The sequence below is a fragment of the Aythya ferina genome, assembly GCF_964211825.1.
Source record: "Aythya ferina genome assembly, chromosome: 19".
Classification (NCBI taxonomy): domain Eukaryota; kingdom Metazoa; phylum Chordata; class Aves; order Anseriformes; family Anatidae; genus Aythya; species Aythya ferina.
Window position 1 is genome coordinate 8,479,606 of NC_140309.1, and position 19,495 is coordinate 8,499,100.

The following is a 19,495-nucleotide window of genomic DNA, read 5'->3' on the forward strand; positions in this document are numbered from 1 at the left end:
GGCTGGATGGGAGGGGGGGGCACAACCCCACAACCCCCCCCCCCAGTCCTGGGAGGATGCTCCGGGCACCGAGGTGGGACCCCCGTCCCCTGGGTGCCGACGTCCCCGGACCCGGAGCGATGCCGCTGGGGAGAGGGGTGCGAGGTGGGGTTGGGGAGGGGGCTGCATTTGGCCCCCCCCCTCCCTGCGGCCTCGGCTCCTGGGGAAAGAACATGGCTCTGGCCTCCTGCCCGCTGCGGGGACTCGGCTTTAATGCCTGCCTCGGGCGGGCGCAGTCCTCGCCCTGCCCGCGGCCGCGGTGCTAGTCCGTGCCGTTGGTGAACTGGCAGAGTTTGTGCTCCAGGTCGGAGATGCGCTTCTCCTGCGCCTGCACCGTCTCCTTCAGGACACGGATCTCCTCCAGCACCTCTTCCAGGGTGGGCGACTGCAGGGGGGGGGGGACACACATACATGGGGTCAGCCCGCTGGCACCATCCCAACCCAAAACCCCCAGGAGAAGGGGACGGCCCCGGTGCCGAGGGGTGGCACGGAGCCTGGGGTGCCCAGTTAAAGGAAGGGGGGGGGACACTCACAGAGAGGTCGGTGTTGGAGGTGGAGTGGCTGCGGCGGGGGCCCGGGGGGGGCCTGTTGTCCAGGATGTTTTTCTTGACCACCTTCAGCTCCCGGTTCTTGACGGGGACGTAGCCGTCCCGCAGCGAGATGAGGATGGGCTCCGCGTCCTTCCCCGACAGCCACTCGTCCGCCTCCAGGGCCGGCTCGGGGCCCGGGGTGTCGGGGTACAGGTCATCCTGGAAGAGATCTGACTGCGGGGACAGGGGGGTGGCGGTGAGATGAGGTGTCCCCCACCCCCCCAAAAATTAAAAAAAAATCCCATCCCCATCCGTGTGCCCAGGGGCTCACCTTGCGCGGCACCGTCATGACGATGGGCTCGCACTTGCGCTCGTGCAGCTTGAAGAACCTGCGTGGGGTGGGGATGCTCAGGGTCCGGCTGCCCCCCTCCACCTCCCACCCCCCTCCCACCCTAAACATTCCGGGCCCCCACCTGGCGATCTCGCACTTGCTGACGTCCAGCCCGCGTTTGGGCATGAAGCCCATGCCCCGCTGCGGCTCCTTGCTGCTGTAGGTGTTCAGGTAGTGCACGTAGGGCGCCTCGTCCGTGATCTCGAAGTACCGGATGCTGCTGTCCCCCTGCGGGGACAGGGGGGGACACACACATCAGCCACCCGTGTCCCCAGGGGTTGGGGGGGGGATAGCAAAATGGGGGGCAGCCCCCCCGGGGTTACCTTTCCGCACAGGTAGACGATGCTGGAGTCGGCGTCGTAGAAGGGCAGCAGGACCCCGTTGCTGGTGTCCATCTCCTGCAGGGCGATGGGCTCCTCGAAGTTATTCTGTGGGGTCGCAGCAAGGGGTTGGGGGTGAGGAGCGGCCCCGCTCCCCCCCCCCCAGCTCAGTCACAACACGCCTTGGCCACAGCACACTGCGGGGACGGGGACGTCCCCCCCAGGACCCACTGCTCGGCATGCCCCTGCCCCACGCCTGCTTACCTGCACCGGCCCCATTCCTCTTCTGGGGGAGCCCCCCAACCCCCCCAAACACTCCCCACACCCAGGCACAGCACAGCACACATGGGAACTTGGCATGGTTATTTTTTTTTTTTTTTAGGGGGTGGAGAATTTGGGATTGGGGTGGGGACCAGGGGAGCCACGTTCCCAGGAGCATCACTCCATGCGGCCTCGTTACCGGGTCCCACAAGCCCAGCTCCCGCTGGCTCATCCTGGTGAAGCCCGTGGTAAAGATGTGTCCTTCCCGCGTGAAGATGGCCCGCACGGGCCTCAGCCCTTCGTGGGGGGCAAACCTCTCCTGGGGGGGCGGAGGGGGGGCACAGAGTCAGCACAGGGCAAGGGGAGGGGATGAGAGGGGAGTCCGGATCCATCCCTGAAACATCCGCTGGGTCCTGCTCGTGGTGGGCACGTGGTGGGCACAGGGGGAGGTCCTGGGGGGGCGCACGAGGTCCCAGGGGGGGGGCCCCGCTCGGCACGGCACGGCACGGCTCGGCACGGCGGGGTCCCCAGCACGGCGCTGGCCGGGCGCCGCCGTCTCGTACCAGGTCCCAGAGGCCCAGCTGCCGCTCGCTCATCTTGCTGAAGCCGGTGGTGAAGATCTTGCCATCGGCCATGAAGATGGCTCGGATGGGGCGGGCGCCGTCGTGCGGTTTGTCTTTCTCCTGCGCCGGCCGTTAGCGGGTTAAAGGCAAAGACAGAGACGCGCGGGCGTGGGCGGTTAGTAGGGTCGGGGGCATTAGCGGGGCCGCGGGGAGGTGGGTGGACACAGCAGGGACACGGACACCGTGTTGAGGGGGGGGGGGGACACTCACCGCCACGACCTGCTGCTTGCGGGGGTCGATGACGCGGACCTTCTTGTCCTTGCAGGTGGTGACCAGGAGGCTGCCATTGCGGTTCCAGCCCACGTTGTAGATGAGGTCGGTGTGCATGTCCTCCAGCGCCAGCAGCATCTCCCCCGTGCCCACGTTCCAGAGGATCACCAGGTTGTCGCAGCCTGACCGGGACACACGGACGGGGGTGGATAGACGGACGGGTGGACGCCGTCACCCCCGTGGCCGTGTCCAGCCGCCCCCGGGGAGCCCTTACCTGCGCTGAGCAGGACGTTGCGCGCCGTGGGGTGCCACGAGATGATGCCCACCCGCTTGGAGTGCCCCTCCAGCGTCACCACCGGCTCCGTGATGCTGCGCACGGGCACGTAGTCGGGGATCTGCCACACCTGGGGGGCACGGAGAGCACAGTGCGGGGGTGGCGACCTCCCCCCGGCGAGCGCTAAGAGCGCCGGAGCCAATTAACAGCATCATTAATTGCAGCTCGAGCCACGGGGACGACAGCGGCGCCTCCATCCTGAGCCCCAGGGGGGGGACACGCACAAGACCCCATCCTGCCCGGTGCAGGACGCAGCCCCCGGCCCCCCCCCGGCTATTCCTGGGTGCTGAGTCGCCGGGGCGGGTATATTTAGCACAAAGTGCTGCATCATGGAGAGAGCAGCCACCGCCAGCGCGAACGCATGGCACCGGGGCTAAAAATAGGCCGGTGACACTTCGCAGGCTGCGAAGCACAGGACTGGGGGGGGGTCAGGGCCTCCTTTAGCTCCCCCCTTTTAGCCTCCCCCCACCCCGCCGGAGGGCTGGGCCCCTCACCATGACGGTGGTGTCCTCGGAGGCGCTGGCGATGACGTTGTCGTTGTGGGGGCACCAGTCGATGTCCAGCACGGGCGCCGTGTGCCCCGTCACCAGCGGGTGGTTCTTGTCCACGCGCCCCGTCTGCAAGGCCCAGCGCCCGGCATCAGCACCCAGGGGATGGGGAGGGGAGAAAAAGGGGAGGGGGGGCACGCCGGGACCACCCCCCAGACCCCAGCACGGCTGCTCAGAGGGGGGACACGCAGGGGACCCTGACCACAGGCAGAGTTTTGCATCTGCCTGGGGGAAACTGAGGCACGAGGCCCTGCAGGGAGGTGGAAGGGAGCGATGTGCCTTGGACCAGGCTGCTTTGTGTCCCCTCTGATGGTGGGGGGGGGCTAAAAGAGGGGGTCCCCTGCCCCTCTGCTGGGGTGGGCAGGGCAGACCCCATCCCACTGTGGTGCCCCCTGGGTGTCGCACGCAGAGGGGGAATTTGGGCAGGGGAAAAAGCAGCCAGGGGGGGTCCCACGTCACCTCGGTTGCCCCAGGGTGCCTCTGCTCAGAGCCCCCACATGGGGACGGGGATTTTGGGGCAAAGCTGAGCAGAGCAGAGCCCGTCACCACGTCCTGCATCCCCCCTGCATCCTGGCTGGGGGCCGTGTCCCAGTGCCCCCCCCATCCCCGCTCACCTTGGCGAGGGGCAGGACGATGAAGGCCCCCCCGCCGCCGGACTCCACGATGATGGCCAAGAACTTGGGGTTGACGGCGCAGAAGGAGCTGTCCCACGTCACCTTGGAGACGCGGATGTCCTCGTACATCTGGTCGGCCTTCACCGGCTGCCCGAAGACGTGCCGGAACTTGCTCTGGCGCACCACGCGGCGGCTCATGGCTGGGGGGCGCGGGGTCAGGACGTGGGACCCCCCCAAAATGGCATGGGGGTGTTTTGGCCCTCCCTAAACCCAGCGCTCCCAGGGATCCCACCCTGACCCGGGTACAGGAGGGAGACAGGGGTCACGGTGATGGTGGGGATGGAGGTGTGGAGGGGGGCACGGGATGGAGCCTGACGTGGCCCTGGCCCTGTAACAGGGACCTGGGGTGGCCCCGGTGCACCCGGATGGGTGCTGGGCACAGGCATCCCGGGGCGTGATGCTGTCTGCCTGCTCCATACCCCATGGCCGTGCCGTGCCCCATGGCCGTGCTGTGCCCCCTGGTCATGGCCGGGGTGGGCACAGGAGCAGCGGCAGTGGAGGAGCGGGGCTGAAAGGAGAAGCCCCAAGGGGACACGGAGGTGCCACGCACCAGCTCACAGCTTGTCCCCTCGTGTCCCATCCCGCAGCGGTGGCCTGAGGTCACCCGGCTCGGTTGTGCCTCCAGCAGTGCCTCCAGCCTTGCGCCCACCCACGCCCACCCGCTCTGCGCCCCCCGCCTGCCCAGCACCTCAGGACCCCAGGTGAGGGTCGGATCCTGCACAGGCTCCACTGCTGGCACAGCCCCACGGCCCCACATGCACATGGGGTGCAGAGAGGAGCCCCCAGTGCTCAGCACAGCCCTGGGGGGGCTCCAGCCCTGGTCACAGCCAGGCACGCGGTGCCCCCATCTCCCCATCCCCTCCTGAGCCAGCGCTGTTCCCGACACCTGCCTGGGGGCACCGAGCCCCCTGTGCACCCCAAAACCCCCCAGGTTGGGGCTCTGCGGCACCCATGAGCTGCTGACCCCTCCTGGGGACACCCCCACGTCCTTCTGGGGGTGCAGCCACTGCCGGGGCCGTGTCCAGCCTTCAGAGCCCAGCCTGTGGGGCCGGTGCGGGCAGGGGCAGGGGAACCTCAGCTCCCGGTGTCCCGGCCGGGTGGCTTTCGGCCAGGCCACGTGCAGCACCGAGCCGAGCCGCCTCTGCCGGCTCCCTGCAGGTTCCCAAGGGTCCGTGGCCCTTCAGCATCACCCCAACGGGTGCAGGAGCCAGGGGTAGGGGTCCCGGAGCTGGCACCGCTGGTGTCCCCCCCTACACTGCCCCAGGACAGGGTCCCCAGTGCTGGGGGACAGTGAGGGGGCTCCGTGGGGGACACCCTGAGGGTGCTGCACAGCTCCCAGTGGGAGCGTGGCTTGGGGTGCAGATGGGGACAGGGAGAGGGGGGCGGCCTGGCTGGTGGGGTGGGGTGAAGGCGGGGTGCAGGAGGGGTGCAGGAGGGGTGTGTGGGGGGGGTGTGAGCAGGAGGGGTGCAGGCAGGTGCAGGCAGGGGACCGGGGGGTGCAGGAGGGTGCAGGCAGGGAGCAGGGGGTGCAGGTTGGGTGCTGGCGGGTGCACGCTGGGTGCAGGTGGGGTGCCATTGGGGTGCCACTGGGGTGCCATTGGGGTGCCATTGGGGTGCCAGCAGGTGCAGGCTGGGCACAGGCTGGGTGCAGGCGGGTGCACGCTGGGTGCATGCGGGTACAGACAGGGTGCAGGAGGGTGCCGGTGGGTGCGAGCTGGGTGCCGGAGGGTACAGACAGGGTGCAGGCGGGGTACAAGGCGGGGTGCAGGAGGGTACAGGCGGGGTGCAGGCGGGGTGCGGCGGGCCAGCCCCCCTCCCGGCCGTGCCATTACGTTGCCACAATTGAATCCGCAGCGGCTGCCCGGCCGCCCGGAGGTCACTTTCCATTTATAGCCATCTCCCGCCGGGCGCGGGCGGGCGGGCGAGGGGCCGGGGGCCCGGCACCCCGCACCCAGCTCCGGCCGCCCTCTCCCCGGGGCTCCCCACCCCTTCCTCCCTGGGCTCCCTCCTCCTCCTCCTCCTCCTCCTCCCTCCTTTCTCCCCATCTCAGCCCGGCTCGGCTCGGCCCGGCCCGGCCCGGTTCCCGTTTCCCACCTGCGCTCCGCGGCTCCCTGCGCGCTGCGCCCCGCTCGGCTCCGCCCGGGTTCGGCCCCGTTCCCCCGTAGCCCCCGGCCCCCGGCCCCGCTCCTCCCGGCTCGGCTCGGCTCGGCTGGGGCTGGGGCTGGGCGCGCAGTGCCGCTGCCGCAGGGAACAGCTGAGCCGAGCCGGGAGCCGGGGCCGGCACGGCCCCCCCGCGGCGGGCACCGGGAGGAGGCGGAGGGGTAGCGGGGAGGGACGGAGAGAGAGGAGGGGGGGGGGGACCCGGCCCCGCCTGCCCCGCACCGGCCCCTGCCCGCCCCCGACACCCCCGGCCCTGCCCCACGAGCCCCAAATTGGGATGAGGATGGGGATGGGGATGGGGAGGGGGTGCCCGGAGCCTCCCCGCGCGCTGGGAGGGAGATGGGGAGGGGGGGGTGCAGGGAAAATCCGCTCCCCCCCCCCTTCCCCTCCTTGTCCTCTTCCCACCCCGCAGCATCCTCCCCGCAGCGCGCAGCCCCTCCTGGTGTCCCCCCCCCCTCCTCTCCGCAAGGTGTCCGTCCCGGAGACCCCAACCCCAAACCCCTCCTTGGGGATCACGGCCGTGGGATGGCTCCTGGGGGGCCCAGCACCCCCATAACCCCCCCTCAGGGGGCTGCAGGCAGGGGTTGAGCCCCCACCCCACGATTTGGGATGGCTGCGGGGACGCTCACCGGCTGCCTTTGGGATTTAGCAGAGCCCGGCCCCGCAGGGATGCCCTGTTCCAAGGGGATTAAGGGATTGTAGGGCTGGGGGAGCTGGGGGGGGGCAGCCCTGGGTTCCTGGAAAGGCAGCGAGCGCTGGACCCTACAAGGGCACCGAGCGGAGCCGGGCCCAGCATTGGCTGAGGCGGGCAGGAGGGGGCAGCTGGCGAAAAGGCAGCGAGAGGTGACAGCCCCGACCCGCCTGCCAAAGGGGTGGTGGGCAGGGAGGGGGCTGCAGGGGCACCCCCACACACCACACCTCGTCCCACCACGGTCCCGGCTCGCTCCGTGCTTGGAGCTGGGGCACAGAGCGAGCCCCATGTCCCCAGCACCTCAGCCCTGGCAAGGTGGGAGAGGCCCCAGGAAGCTTTTTCCCAATGGGTGCTGGGGGAATGGGGTGGGACGGGGCACCCCAAAACTCCCCAAGCCCTACAGGGATGGCTCCGCACCCCCACCCCTCATCTTAGGCCCAGATTTGGCACAGGGAGCCCGCAGGGGAGCAGCTGGGGCTGGGCTCCTGGGTCCCCACACAGGTCCCTTGTGGCAGGGGAGGCCATTTACCCCTTTGGTGGGGGTCACAAGCAAACCCCACAGCCCCCCCCACGTCCCTGCTCTGCCAGTACCCAGTCCCAAGCAGGGGGCAGCACGCGGACGTCGTCGTCAAAATAAAACTTTATTCATTCGGTAACAAGAACATTGAATCTGCACGTCAGTGCACAAGTTCACATTTAAAAACAGCTGAGCACATCGGTCTTAAGTCTAGAGGGGGAAAGGGACGATCCCAGCCACCACGGAAGGTCCGGGAGGGGCCGAGGGCAGCGCTCAGCTCCCCTCCCCGGTTTGCAGCCCCCGGGGGGCTCGCTGCCCTACAGCCAGCCCGACAAACCCCGCACGGACATCGCATCTCCAGGGAGGAAAAGAAAAGGCACCGGCACTCGCATTCGTGCCAAGGGAGATGTCTGCAGGGCGGCCGGGCTGGGGGCACCGCTCGTGGCACTGCCAGAAGGTGGCTGAGCCCCTGCCCAGCCCAATCCTGGCTCCCACCTCTGCCCACGCCAGCAGGGGTTTAGGGCTCTGGCCCCTTTACGCAGAGCCAGGACGGGATTAAGGCAGGAGGCACCGTGAGCAGGGACCCGCTGCAGGTGTGGCTTCCTCGTCCCAGTAGGGCTGGCGGGGCTGCGGGGCTCCCAGGGCGAGGGCGAGCGGCACCACGGTGCCCACACCGAGTCCGAGCAGTGCCGGGTGCCACCGGGCTCCCTTCCACGGGGCCCTGGCCCAAAATCCTCGCCCGGCTTCGAGCCCAAAAGAAGCCCGAAGCGGCGTCGCCTCCTGCCACCCGCTGGGACCGTGCCCCCCGGGAGAGGGCCGAAGGGGAGAGATCTGTACAGGGGGCGACTTCTCAGCAGACCGGACGCACGCACGCACACGCACACACACACACCATCGAGTGCAACAGAACGCAGTGTAAAAACCAGTTTCACGCACACGCTATCCGTTTGTGCAAGGCTCACACGTTACAGTACAGCCGGAGATCAGGCGGGCAAGGGGTGGGGTGGGGGGGGAGGCAATGGCTGAGATATTGTACAGGAGTCAATGTAAACAACAAAGCGTCCTCGGAGAGGGCTTCGCCAGAGACCAGGACAGCTGCTTTGTACAAAAATGCCCTTAAAACAACGCGTTTCTGCTAACCCCACTCTGTCAGCGAGGCTCGTCAGCTGCCGAGCGCCCTGGAGATGCTGCTCCTTCCCTGGGGGAAGGTGCTGCTCCCCGTGGTGCTCAGCGGGGCGCAGGAAGCACTGGGGTGGCCGCGGGGACCAGGGGCGAGCCAGCGGCACGGAGAGGGGACAACTGTCCCCGGGCAGGGACCTCTGAGCCCAGGCACTTGCCAAGGACCTGCACTGCGTCCCCTCCAGCCCACTCCCCTTCTGCCATCGAGTTCAGAGCCTCCAGCCCCCAAGGCTTTCATCGCTCTGCAGGAGAGGGACCTGCCCTGGGACAGCTCGGCACGGCTCCCCCCAGAGAGGAGCGGAGTATTGGGAGGAAGCAGCGCTGCTGGTCTGCAAAAAGCAGGCACCAGATTAAATCAGGCAAGAAGAAAACCCCAAACCATCGCCTTCCTGCTCCTGGAGGGGACAAATGACACAGGGCTTTCCCTCCCCAGTAGCTCCTTACCCTCCGGGGCACCCAGTCCCTCTGCCCATGGGGGCAGCGGGGTGTGCAGAGGGCAGTGGGGGAGGCGAGGGCTGAAGTTGCCCTTCAGCGGGTGACACGAGGCCCTTGGCCTTTCCTCAGTGCCTGCCCAGCTCCAAAGCCAGCTGGAGCTGTCTGGGAGAAGCCAAATGTCTCCTGGTGTCCCAGAGGAGCCAGCCTCCCAGCTCAGGGCCTTGGGTGACTCGCAGGGAGTTGGCTGGGGCCACTGTGCTACCTGACCCCCGCAGGGCCCTGCTGGGCCACCTCGGGCTGCGCTCCAGCCCAGGCTGCGCACACACAGCCCAGGCAAGGAAGCGAAGGATCCCTCGGATCTAGAGGAGGGCAGGGAGGTGGGATCCCACCCCAGGCTCACTTCACCTTGCTCACTGCAAAACCTGCCCTGCCACAGGGCTCCAGCTCTCCCAAGGGGGATTTGTGCTGCTTCCCAAATACTCCGCCACGCTCCGGGTTTTTTTTTTGCTCCTCTGCAGCCGGAGCCGAGCTCGGCCCAGCAGAGCCCGCAAGGCTGTGCAGCATGGGTGCTGCTTTCTAGGCACGGCCTCGTCCGCTGCTCCTCCCACCCCATGTCCTCTCCGTGCCGGGCTTTCAGCAGCTGGAGCCATTCTGCATCTTCTCACTGCTGAGCTCCTCCTGGGAGCGGGCCTGGGCCGGCGCCAGGCACCAGCTCAGACACGCCGTGCGTGCCCTGCCATAGCCCTGCCACGGGACTGCAGACAGGACCCAGAGCTCCCCTGCAGCCCTCAAGTGCCTTTTTCTCTGCTCCCGACAGCAGCCGGGTAATTTGCGGACATGCACGGCTGGAAAGGAGGAGTTTGGATTTAGCCAAAGTGCTCGGGAACCGTAAATAATGAGCTGAAAGTGGGAGCAGGCGCTGCGCGAGGGGAGGCGAGAACCTGCAGAATGGCTCGGGGAGGGCTGGCCACGTCCCCCTGGCACTTCTGAAACCCAGCTTCAGGCAGGAGGGAGAGGGGCAGAGGCACAGACCCCCTCCTGCAGCAGGGTGACAGGGGTGAAGGCAGGACTGGAGGGGCCGGGACACATTTGGCAAAAGCCAGCATCGAGGCTCACTGGTGAAAGGGGAAGACGGCTCACAAAGTCAAAGCCACTCCGGTTCTGTGCAGATTACAAGGAACAGCACTGAGTGTGAGTTAGGTGGTTTTGTTTTCCAGTTTACAGAATGCAGTCTTGCCCTTAAAAAAAAAAAAAAAAAAAGAAACAACAACGAAAAATCTATATAAATACCGTATGTACAATTTAGGCAAAAAAAAGAAAAAAAAAAAAAGACTTCCAGAAAAGATCTTCCCTCCGGGTTGAGTGGTAGGAGTGACAGCAGAGAGGACAAAGCTTTGCATTCAGGAGGGGAATACATCATGTAACAACTTCAACAGCCTCTGGGTCGGGAAGCGAACAGAAGTGCCCGTGAGCATGGCAGGGGGAGAGGAAAACTCAGGCAGCACGAGACCAGACCAGCGTTCAGGTGGAGGGGAGGCAGCAGGAGGGCAGAGGACAGGTGATATGGCCATGAACTGGGAAGGCCCACAGCAGTATTCAAGTAATGGAAGGGTTCACACCCTAACGAGGCGCTTGTTTTAGAAGAACACCCGGGTTTCACAGGCTCTGGCTGGGTAACAGAGGATGGGGCAGCTGGCGGAGGAGCTGAGCCCCCAAAAAAGTGGGGCTGAGAGGTGCCGGGGGGCTCGGAGCCCACCCCGTGCACTCCTCACCAGCAGAACCGAGCCTGGGGGCTGGTCCTGGAGCAGCTCCATGAGACCTGCCAGCACCGTGCAGTTCCAGTTCGCAGAAAGAAAAGAAAAGGCCAAACAAAGGGGTCTTGGCACAGCCTTCACAGTTACGTGGGCTCTCAACCCAGCTGCCCAGCACCATTTCGTGGCATGGGGAAAAAAAAAAAAAATCAAGTCAGAGACTAGGACCTGCTTCTAAGCAACATTCCACCTTGCCGAAGCGAGCCGATAGCGTTTTGCTGGGTAAGGGTGTTCTTTTAAAACAAGCCAACAAAAAAAAAAAAAAAAAAGAACATTTGAGGTTATCTGAGTTAATAAAAAAAATTAAAAAACAAAAAACCAAACAGTCCTGCAGTCAGAGTCACACACAGAAGAACCAACCCACACCTACATGCGCCAGGAACAGTCAAATGACAATATATATATATATAAAATTAACCCATAAAGTGCATGATCCTTATATTACACCTGCCCCTTGGGTGAACGCAACCACACGGGTTCTCTGTAGGAAATGGCAGCCGAGGGCTCGGGATCACATGGTGTTATAGAGGGGATTGGTTGTCCGCTTTTTATCATTGGTCTTTTTCAGTCTCCTCAAGGGGTGAGTTCTACCGTGCTGCTGCCGGGGGGCGACAGCCGGGCCCCGCGCTGCCGACAAGGGGTCCAGGAGCAGCGGAGGACCCTCCGAGGAGGTAGTCCACGTGGGAGCCGTGCCGGGAGCCGAGCTCTGCTGGCTGGAGCCACAGTCTTTGGCGTACTGAGCCAGCGGTCGCTCCACCGGCTTGCTCTGGGCAATGCACTCGGCTGTTCTGAGCTGCTCTACGAAATGCTGAGCAGGTTTGGGATCCCCGAGGGCCGGCGGGGAGGACAGGCGGTGCTTCCCCCAGGGGCTCTCCAAGCCCTCCTCCAGCCTCCCCCCGCGGAAGCCTCGACCCAGGGCGACGCAGGTGAGAAGCACGGGGGGGTGGGCGTTGGAGGAGGCCGACTGCCTCTCGGATAAGTCGTCCTTGGAGAGGTCCAGGCAGTCCAATTTGGCCAAGGACGCGGAGCGTTTCATGTGGGAAGGCGTGGTGAGCCCCGCGTGCCGGATCCGTGCTTCTATTTCCTTCGCTCGCTGCTTGACCAGCCCGGGGCTGTTGCTGCGCTCCTCCACGCTGTGGCTGCTGGAGCTGTGGGGGAGGCCGTAGCACAGGAAGGAGATGTCCAGCAGGTCCATGTTTTCGGCACGGTGGCTGGATAAATCCTCGCCGCTCAGCTGCCTCGAGGAGCCAGCACTGCCCCGGCACGGAGGCTGGCTGCTGTCCCTGAAGGGGAGATCTGCATCTCCCTCAGCGCCACACGGCGCCACTGGCTCATTGTCTGTGCTCGTGCTCTGCTCGGTGACACCTTCCAGGTGAACTACACAGGGGTAAGACGAGCGATCGGGGCTGGCTGATGGCGTACTGGCCACCTGGGCAGAGGGGGAAGCAGCACCGGGGTGAAGAGAGAGCCCACCACCTTCCTCGCTGGGGCTGCCCCGGGTGGAGGTGGCTTGCTTTTGTACCGCGTGCTCTGGCAGTGACAGATTTACCAGCGTGGGAGCTCCGGGACAGGTCGGTGCCTTCTCAGAGCCCAACGAAGGGTTCAAGTTTTCATCTAGCGGAGGGACGGCCGCAGCCAGCTCCGCAGCCCTGACTGTGGGAGTGTACTCGATGATTTCGATTCTTTTGGGGAGGAGGGAAGGCAGTGCTGGCTCTTCCGTGCCATCAAACGAGACCACCGTCCTGCGCTCTTGCACCTCCTGCCCCGGGCTGGGCTCTGCGGGCAGCGGCTCCTGCACAGGATTAGCACAAGGTGCGGGTGGGTGCCTGCCTGCAGGCTGCTCTGCCCCCGGGTGCAGCAGCTCCTCGCTCCGTGCCCTGTCCTCTGGAGCCAGCTCCAGGGGTGGCTCCTCCGTCTTCCCCCGCGGCAGGAGCTCGGCAGCAGCGGAGTCGTTCCTGGAGTTCTTGCGGGTCGGTAAGACGCAGGCCGGGGGCACGTGCTGGTGCTCCTGCTCCTGCCTCAAGCGCTCCTCGAACTCCAAGGTGGCTCGCCGGACAGAGCCGGGGCACCACTTGGGCTCCGGGTTGGAGCTCTGCTGCTCCCCCGCAGGGCTGCTCTCCTCCAGGTCAGACTTACAGGAAGAGAGCTGCGGCGAGGAGGCAGCGTCTCGCTCAGCTTGCAGAGGGTCCCTCTCCTTCTCCTGGTGTCCAGCGCAGGCTCCCTCGCTCTGCTCCACCCTTTCTGACGCCCAAAGTGCCTCCACCGGCAGGTCGTGCCCCGTGGTCCTCTTTGGTGTCTGGGTGGCGGTGGCTGAAGCCTCCTTCTGCTGGGCAGGTGCTGCTCCCTGGTTGATGGACTCGATCTCCGTGATGATTTCCTTCACAGAAATGGCGTTTTCGGAGTGGGACTGCGTGAGATGGCCTGCGCCAGGCAGCTCGGGGACCTCCTGCAAGGCACAAACAGGGGAATTACAAACGGGTCGGCTGTGCTGACACACAGCAAGCTGCCTAAAAGCAGTGGGGGAGCATCCCCCAAAAAGAACAGAAAGGACAAGTGCTAATGTGTAAGCACACAGCGATTACCAACACAGAAGCAATATTGTCTCTGGGACTGTGTGTAACATATTCCGGGCTGGATTTCCACCTGGGCTGAGATTTAAGAATTGTTATTTCATTGCCACGAATTCCAAAGGATTTTTTTTTCCCTAAATATAGTTCAGTTAACCAAAAAAAGAAAAAAAATCCAGATGCTGCTGAAAGTGCAGTTTTGAACCGAAAACGTGGAAGATTCTGCTCACGTAGGGGAGCAAACAAAAACAGAATGGCCAAGCACTGAAACACTCCCCGAGGAAAATGGCCAGAGAGGCTCCCCCAGCAGCACAGACGCTCCTGCTGCCAAATCACAGGAGAGAGCGTCGGCCTCTTGTGTTTGGAAGAGCCTTATTGCCTCACATGGAGATGGAAAAGATTCAAGCAATGCAGGGTGGAATTTAAATAAGAGAGGCTCCTAGAAAAGGATGGCCCTGGACACCATCAGTCCCTGTGAGAGCCCTGCAGGGTGGAAAGCAATTAGGACAGAAAGGTACCTAAACGCAGAGGTTGCTAAATTCTGTCAAATCTCTCTCTGCCCCAGGAAAGAAGCCAACCAGGACGTCCCTGACTCCATCACCCTGGGCCCAAACGAGCTCATTTTATTCCATCGGTGGAAGCTCTACACCTGCCCCAATTTATTGTCCCAGTGCCGGTGCTTTCCAACTAGGGAAAAGCGCCAGCTTTGTCCCATTATTTGGTGGATTCCTCAAGTCAGATGAATATCCGCGCAGGTTCAGGATGCTGGCTGGCCTCGGCTGTTCAGCTGCACTAATGGGTCAAGTCCCACCTATCCGCTCTCCTGATGTGAAACTCAAAAATAAGTTTCTCATGAGAACAGCAGACCAGGGCAGGGCAGGGTTGACTCAGCCAGCGCCCTGCCATAGCCAGTAAATAGATGTTTAAGGAAAAAATGCAGAAAATGGCAAGTACCTAAAGAGAAGAGAAAAGGGTAAGTAAGTTATCTAGCAATCCCACCCCTGAGGGTGGCCCTGTTCACTGACAGCTAGACCTAGAAAATCCCCTGCCCTCAGCAAGCTCCCAGCAGAACTACCCACAGCCACGTTTGAGCAGTACTTCCTAAAAAACCAAGCAAGTTATTTTAACCTTTTGTTGCTCTTCATCTGTGGAAGAGTCATCGGATGCCTGAGGGGAGTTTCCAGAGCTGTTTCTCCGAGCATCTGCACCCACGTCTGCAGCTGGGGGCACTTCCAGCACGGGCACCCTGGGGACCCCGTTCCTGCCACTCCCTTGCTCCTCTGTCCTGGAGTGGGAGCAGGTGCGTGACCTGCTCTCCTGAGAAAGCTCCACGAATTTCTCTAAAGCGCTGAAGAAATCAATCCTGTCTGTGCTGAGGTCTGTCACTTCGGGCTGGGCGTTCTGCTGGGGACTCAGGGAATTCTGGTTTGGGGACTGGGGGAAGTCTTTCAAGCACGAAGTGAATTCTTCCATGGGAACCAAGTGCACGTTCATATCAGGTTTGAGGGCATCTTTTTCCAGGTCGTCCACCGTCAAATCCGGGAACTCGGTTATTTCCAAGGGGCGCTGGAGCTGCATTAAGGCCTCGGAAGCATGGCAGTTATCCGTGGGGACAGAATCCACGCAGCACCCTGCCGTACAGCCATTGATGTTGTTGAGGTTCAGCTTGTCCTCCATCTGCTCAGCGTGGAAGTCTCTACACGTGAACTCCAGGTGGATCCTCCTCTCCTTCACGCACGTCTCCTCGATCATGTTGGCATCCTCTGGGAGCTGCTGCTCCCTGTCCAGCTCGGCCGAGTAGATGGGAGACATGGGCTGCTGGTTGTCGTTGGTCTTGGCCTCCGAGATCTGGTCGGCCGAGCTGGTGATCTCCTTTTTGTTCAGCTCCAGCCCGGACTTGCAGATGGGCTCGTGGTGGTCTGAGAGGTCGCTGTCCGAGTGCGAGCGCCACAGCTTGTTATGGCGCTGTTTGCTGTGGGAAAGAAGAGCAGAGGAAACACTGAGCTGTGTTTTCACATACCAGGGCCAGACCCACCTTGTTCTAAGAGGATGCAGCCTACATGAAAAGCCGTGACAAATACCAGAGTCATCAACCACAAGTGCAGCTGAACCTAAACATCTCAGGGCCAAACCTGCTGCTGGAGAGGTTGATCCAACGCCACGCTGCTTTCCAGCCCCTAAATTCCACCGCACTGTTTTGCTCCACACACACACGTACTCCCCAGCAGTGTTTTTATCAGCTTACTCAATCAATTGCAGCATTTAATTGACTACAGGATCTGGTTCTTAGCCAACACACACTTCTCCATTTGCTAGCAGGTAAGCACTGGCCAGATGGGACAGGGTCCCTGGTCTTGGATGGTGGCACTGAAGCCCCATTTCCTTGTGGCTCCCTCTTTGAATAACTTCAGTGGTCAATCCCCAGGCCCTGGTAACCAGAAAGGGCTCTGTGTGCGTGTGTACGTGTGTGAGTGAGACAGGAAAACACAGAAGACATCCTCTACAGTCAACAAGCGGCCCCAAACACCACCTGCTTTTCCACAGGAAGGAAGGTCAAAAGTTCTCCAGCTCTTGGAAAGCCCCTTTAGAAAGGTCTGAGCAGTCACAAAGCACTGCACCAGCTTCATTATTCCCACCTGCCAAAAAAAAGAAACAGCCCATGTTCTGGGCTTACAGAGAGCAAAGGAGGCAACTTCTCGCCATGAAACCACACCAGCTGGCCACATCTGCCAGGGCTTTGCAGAGTGACCACGGCCACAGGGCTGTGCTTCCACCGCTTGCCCCTAGGAGGAGAGCAGATACCACAAAAAGTCCTCGAATCTGCAGGAGACTTGGCCAAAGCTTCCTCGTCCCCTGCTAAGCGTGAGCAGGCGCTCCCAGACACATCCACGGGCTGCAGTAAGTTAATTAACAGAGGCTACTGAACTAATTATAATGCAGCAATTTAGTTGTGGGTGCCCAACAGCTAAGGAAAATGATCCGTCGTGGATTTAGCTGCCTAGCCCCATAAACCAGCTGCAGCCTTCATGTGTGGCACAGGGCACACCCAGGTCCTTTCAGAGGAGAAGAGGAAGGTCTGGATGCTGCAGGGCACTGCTGCGGGGTGTACGTGCTCCATCCCTCATGGGTTTTGGAGCAAAGCAGGACACCAGCACCAGAACTGGGCCTGTCTGTGAGGGAGGCTCCTGCTGAGGCTCCATACAGGATGGCAAGGATGGCCTGTGCCTCTGCTTGGGTGACCTGGGGAGAATTGCTGATGTTTTCTGAGCTTCAGCAGAGCTTCAAGCCTTTCCTAACACCCTCCTCAAACTCTGTCCACCAGAGCTGCACCAGCTTACAGGTCCAGTCCTGCCCATGGCTCAGCACCTCGTGCTGGGGCACTTCCAGCCCTGCTGCTTCAGCGCTCAGCTGTGCCTGTGGTTTGAAAGTCAAAATTGCCTCTGTGCAAGGACAAACCAAACAGCTTAGCACAGCCCTGACCTGCGAATCAAAACAGATGTCAGCCAGCCCTGGGTAGGTGCCTTGCATCCTGTTAGCTTGTCACCTCACGCTTCCTCCAGCCTTATAGCCTGCGAGAGGTGCTAAAAACATGTTCAAGAACAAGAGCCCACGGCCCTTCCTGGAGCCCACAGGCACTCTTGGCCTTCTCAGGATGGGGAAAACAGCTCATGGATGTGCTAGCACCGAGCCTGGAGCCTCCTGTGGCAACCCCACACTGCAGCCAGGTCTCCAGGCCCCCATGTAAAGCCACTGCTGCTGGGTCACAAACTGCACAAGGACGAGCAATGCCAAGCACTCTTTTGCTGCAACTCACCCATAACTAATAAAAGAAACAGGGCTAACTTCTCTGTCACTATCACCGGAGGGAGGGGATGGTTTAACCAGCCCCAGGAAGTACAGCTGTTCCAAAGCCCAGCACACGTGTTGTTGTGCAGGCAGGGGGTTTTCGTTTTACAGCTGGAAAACATATCCCAGTTGCTGTAAGCCCAGCAGAAAACTGTAACCAGATAGTGCGAGCACATGGCTGCCCTCCCAAACCTTCCCTCTGAAATCCGAGCAGTCACATGAGCGTGAATCCGATGGTTTCTTGTTTTTTGTTTTTACCTGGCCTGGAATACCACGGGAATAAACAAGGCAGCCAGAGGGCAACGCTAAATAACAGCCAAGAAAGGGGAGAAAAAGCAGTTAGAGCCGAGAAAGGAACCGCATAAAGGAGGACTGTTTCTGCAGCACGGAGGCTATTCCTTGCTTCAGTGAAGCTTCATTTACTGCAGGCTTTTTAGCCCTCCACGCACAGATGTAATGCGGTGTTCCTGCATTTTTTAAAGCCTCACGAGTAACTGTGCTCATATGGGGACTTGCAGAGTAGGTCAGGAGCTGTGCTGCGCTCAAGTGGGAGGGGAGCCACACACCACGCAAATGTTGGCAGCAAGAAAGATTTACCTCCCGAGGAAAAAAAATACTGAAAGAGACAAGAGAAAAAAAAACATCCTTAACCAGAATGTTTGTACAGGGTGGCTTTGTACGTGTGCCACCAGCTTGCAGGCTGACAGATTACCCGAAGCGATCGCAGGGCTTGAAGATGTGGTACACCGGCTGCTGCCAGCCTAGGGCTCTTCACAGGTGCTCACCAACCTGTGAGGGTTGCACAGGATGTCGGTGTGCTTTTCCCATCTGAAAAGCTTCTTTTTGTCCATCCAGTGCACCCCAGAGAGATCTAATTTCCTAGCCTGCCGGCGCTATGTAGCACACCACAGTGCTCAGGTCACCTCTAGCTCAGAGTTAAGCACTGACCTTTATTTACTGGTACCAGCAGTGGCATCACATGAGGCAGCCAAGGCAGGTGTGGTATTTGTCTCAAATGGTTTCCTCAGTGCAGGAGAGCAGCATTTCTTAAAATATCTATTTGACTGTGACCTATCCTGAGAATCCTGCTTTTTCAGGTAGAAAGAGTCACTGTGGCAGCCAACGTTTGGGAAACAGGGAAGAGGAAGGCAGGCATGGGAAGAGGTGGAGGACAAAGATCCTGTGGGTGCACCTAAACAGGGAATAAATGAGCTGGGAAATGCCCTCAGGTTGCTCGTCTGTGCTGAGAGAGAAAGAGGAAGCATACTGCAGTGATAGGAGGAAGTCACACCAGGGGTTTGGTGTAAAAACCAGGAATCCAGACCTGGCCCAGCAGCAGAGATGACAAGAGGGCTGGAAGCAGGAGGACGGAGAAATCCTGAGCACAGAAAGGGGAGGGAGGTCTTTGCAAGTAGATAGGAAAGACCAAAGGGACAAAAGCAAGATGAGGACAGAGATGAGTGTCTTGGGTGTCCTGAAGATAGCACGTGGGTACCTGAGCTGCTGTGAAGAACAGCAAAGGGCAGGCACATTTCAACCGCACTAAGGTGTGAAATACTTGGGTCAAAACATGCAGAGCCACCTCCTGTGGCAGGAAGGGGACAGCTTGGGTAAGTTCTGCTTGAAATTGCTGCCCTGCAAGGCACACCAGGATCCCAAACAAAATACTGTACTCTGGTGAAACACGGAGTATCACTACCTCCTTCCAGCTGATCACGTGGAGGCATTGCTTAACAGAACTTACAAGCAGATTTCTCAGAAACTTGCAATATTTATGTCTTTTTGCTAATCAGGTGATAGGTTCGGGGTTACAACACACTTGCCCATACCCAGGCCCAGCTCCAGACCAGCCTCAGGACTCCATGCAGGAATAAACACTGCTGTTGCAATGCACAGAACATCCTGTCCCCTCCCCTAACACCAACACTCACCAAAGGGATCTAAATAAAACCGCACCAGCTGCTGAGGAGGGGCATGTTCAACAGGGAACTGTAAGGCTGAGATGGAGACAAAGCAACTTCCCTGCCAAGTGATGTTACAAGCAATGGGGACATCGTTTATCTCTGCTGGAGCCTGCACAGATCTGAATGCTGCACTCAGATAGCAGCTCACGGGATGCTACTCTCCAAAAATAAAAACAAAAACAAACCAACCACCAACCCTAGAAGCCAAACAGGCTCCTAAAGCTCTTTATTACACCCATTTTCCCAAGCTCAGCTGAGATAACCCAGGCAAACAGAGCACTATCTTCCCCCAGATAACTATGACCTTACCTAACGCAGTGATGGAAGTCCTAATTAAATTAACAGAGTCAATCATTTAAGTGTTATGACTTAAAATGAGTAAATCTGGGTCACTC

At 61.1% G+C, this 19,495-nt stretch overlaps 2 protein-coding genes across 7 annotated transcripts in view; both read right to left on the reverse strand.

The window, feature by feature from the left end:
- Positions 1–234: 234 nt before the first annotated feature.
- CORO6 (coronin 6) lies at positions 235–6,182 on the reverse strand. 3 transcript variants are annotated; one of them, XM_084493280.1, is made up of 12 exons: positions 6,025–6,182; positions 3,871–4,070; positions 3,203–3,325; positions 2,649–2,778; positions 2,375–2,556; positions 2,105–2,224; positions 1,741–1,860; positions 1,284–1,388; positions 1,043–1,188; positions 901–958; positions 573–803; positions 235–424 (listed from the first exon to the last, which is right to left on the reverse strand). In XM_084493280.1, exons 2-12 carry the CDS (start codon positions 4,066–4,068, stop codon positions 302–304), a joined length of 1,536 nt encoding a protein of 511 aa, XP_084349406.1. In that variant the 5' UTR covers positions 4,069–4,070; positions 6,025–6,182; the 3' UTR covers positions 235–301. The 3 variants fall into 3 exon arrangements, with proteins under 3 accessions (XP_084349406.1, XP_084349405.1, XP_084349404.1); XM_084493279.1 differs by lacking the exon at positions 2,105–2,224; XM_084493278.1 differs by lacking the exon at positions 1,741–1,860 and having other exon boundaries at positions 6,025–6,181.
- A 1,221-nt stretch (positions 6,183–7,403) lies between these two features.
- Positions 7,404–19,495, reverse strand: part of SSH2 (slingshot protein phosphatase 2) — an 89,236-nt gene continuing 77,144 nt past the window's right edge. For all 4 annotated transcript variants that reach the window (XM_084493284.1, XM_084493282.1, XM_084493281.1 and 1 more), the window contains 2 exons: positions 14,419–15,262; positions 7,404–13,169 (listed from right to left, as the gene is read on the reverse strand). In XM_084493284.1, coding sequence (XP_084349410.1) covers positions 11,235–13,169; positions 14,419–15,262 — 2,779 coding nt within the window. In that variant the 3' untranslated portion in view covers positions 7,404–11,234. The remainder of the gene's footprint in view (positions 13,170–14,418; positions 15,263–19,495) is intronic.

Excerpts from the sequence above, each read along its gene's own strand:
- CORO6 (XM_084493280.1), bottom strand. The coding sequence starts at position 4,068 with ATGAGCCGCCGCGTGGTGCGCCAGAGCAAGTTCCGGCACGTCTTCGGG. Across the intron at positions 1,389-1,740 it reads AGCTGGGCTTGTGGGACCCG|AATAACTTCGAGGAGCCCAT; the intron begins GTAACGAGGCCG and ends GCGACCCCACAG. Across the intron at positions 959-1,042 it reads AGCAAGTGCGAGATCGCCAG|GTTCTTCAAGCTGCACGAGC; the intron begins GTGGGGGCCCGG and ends CACCCCACGCAG.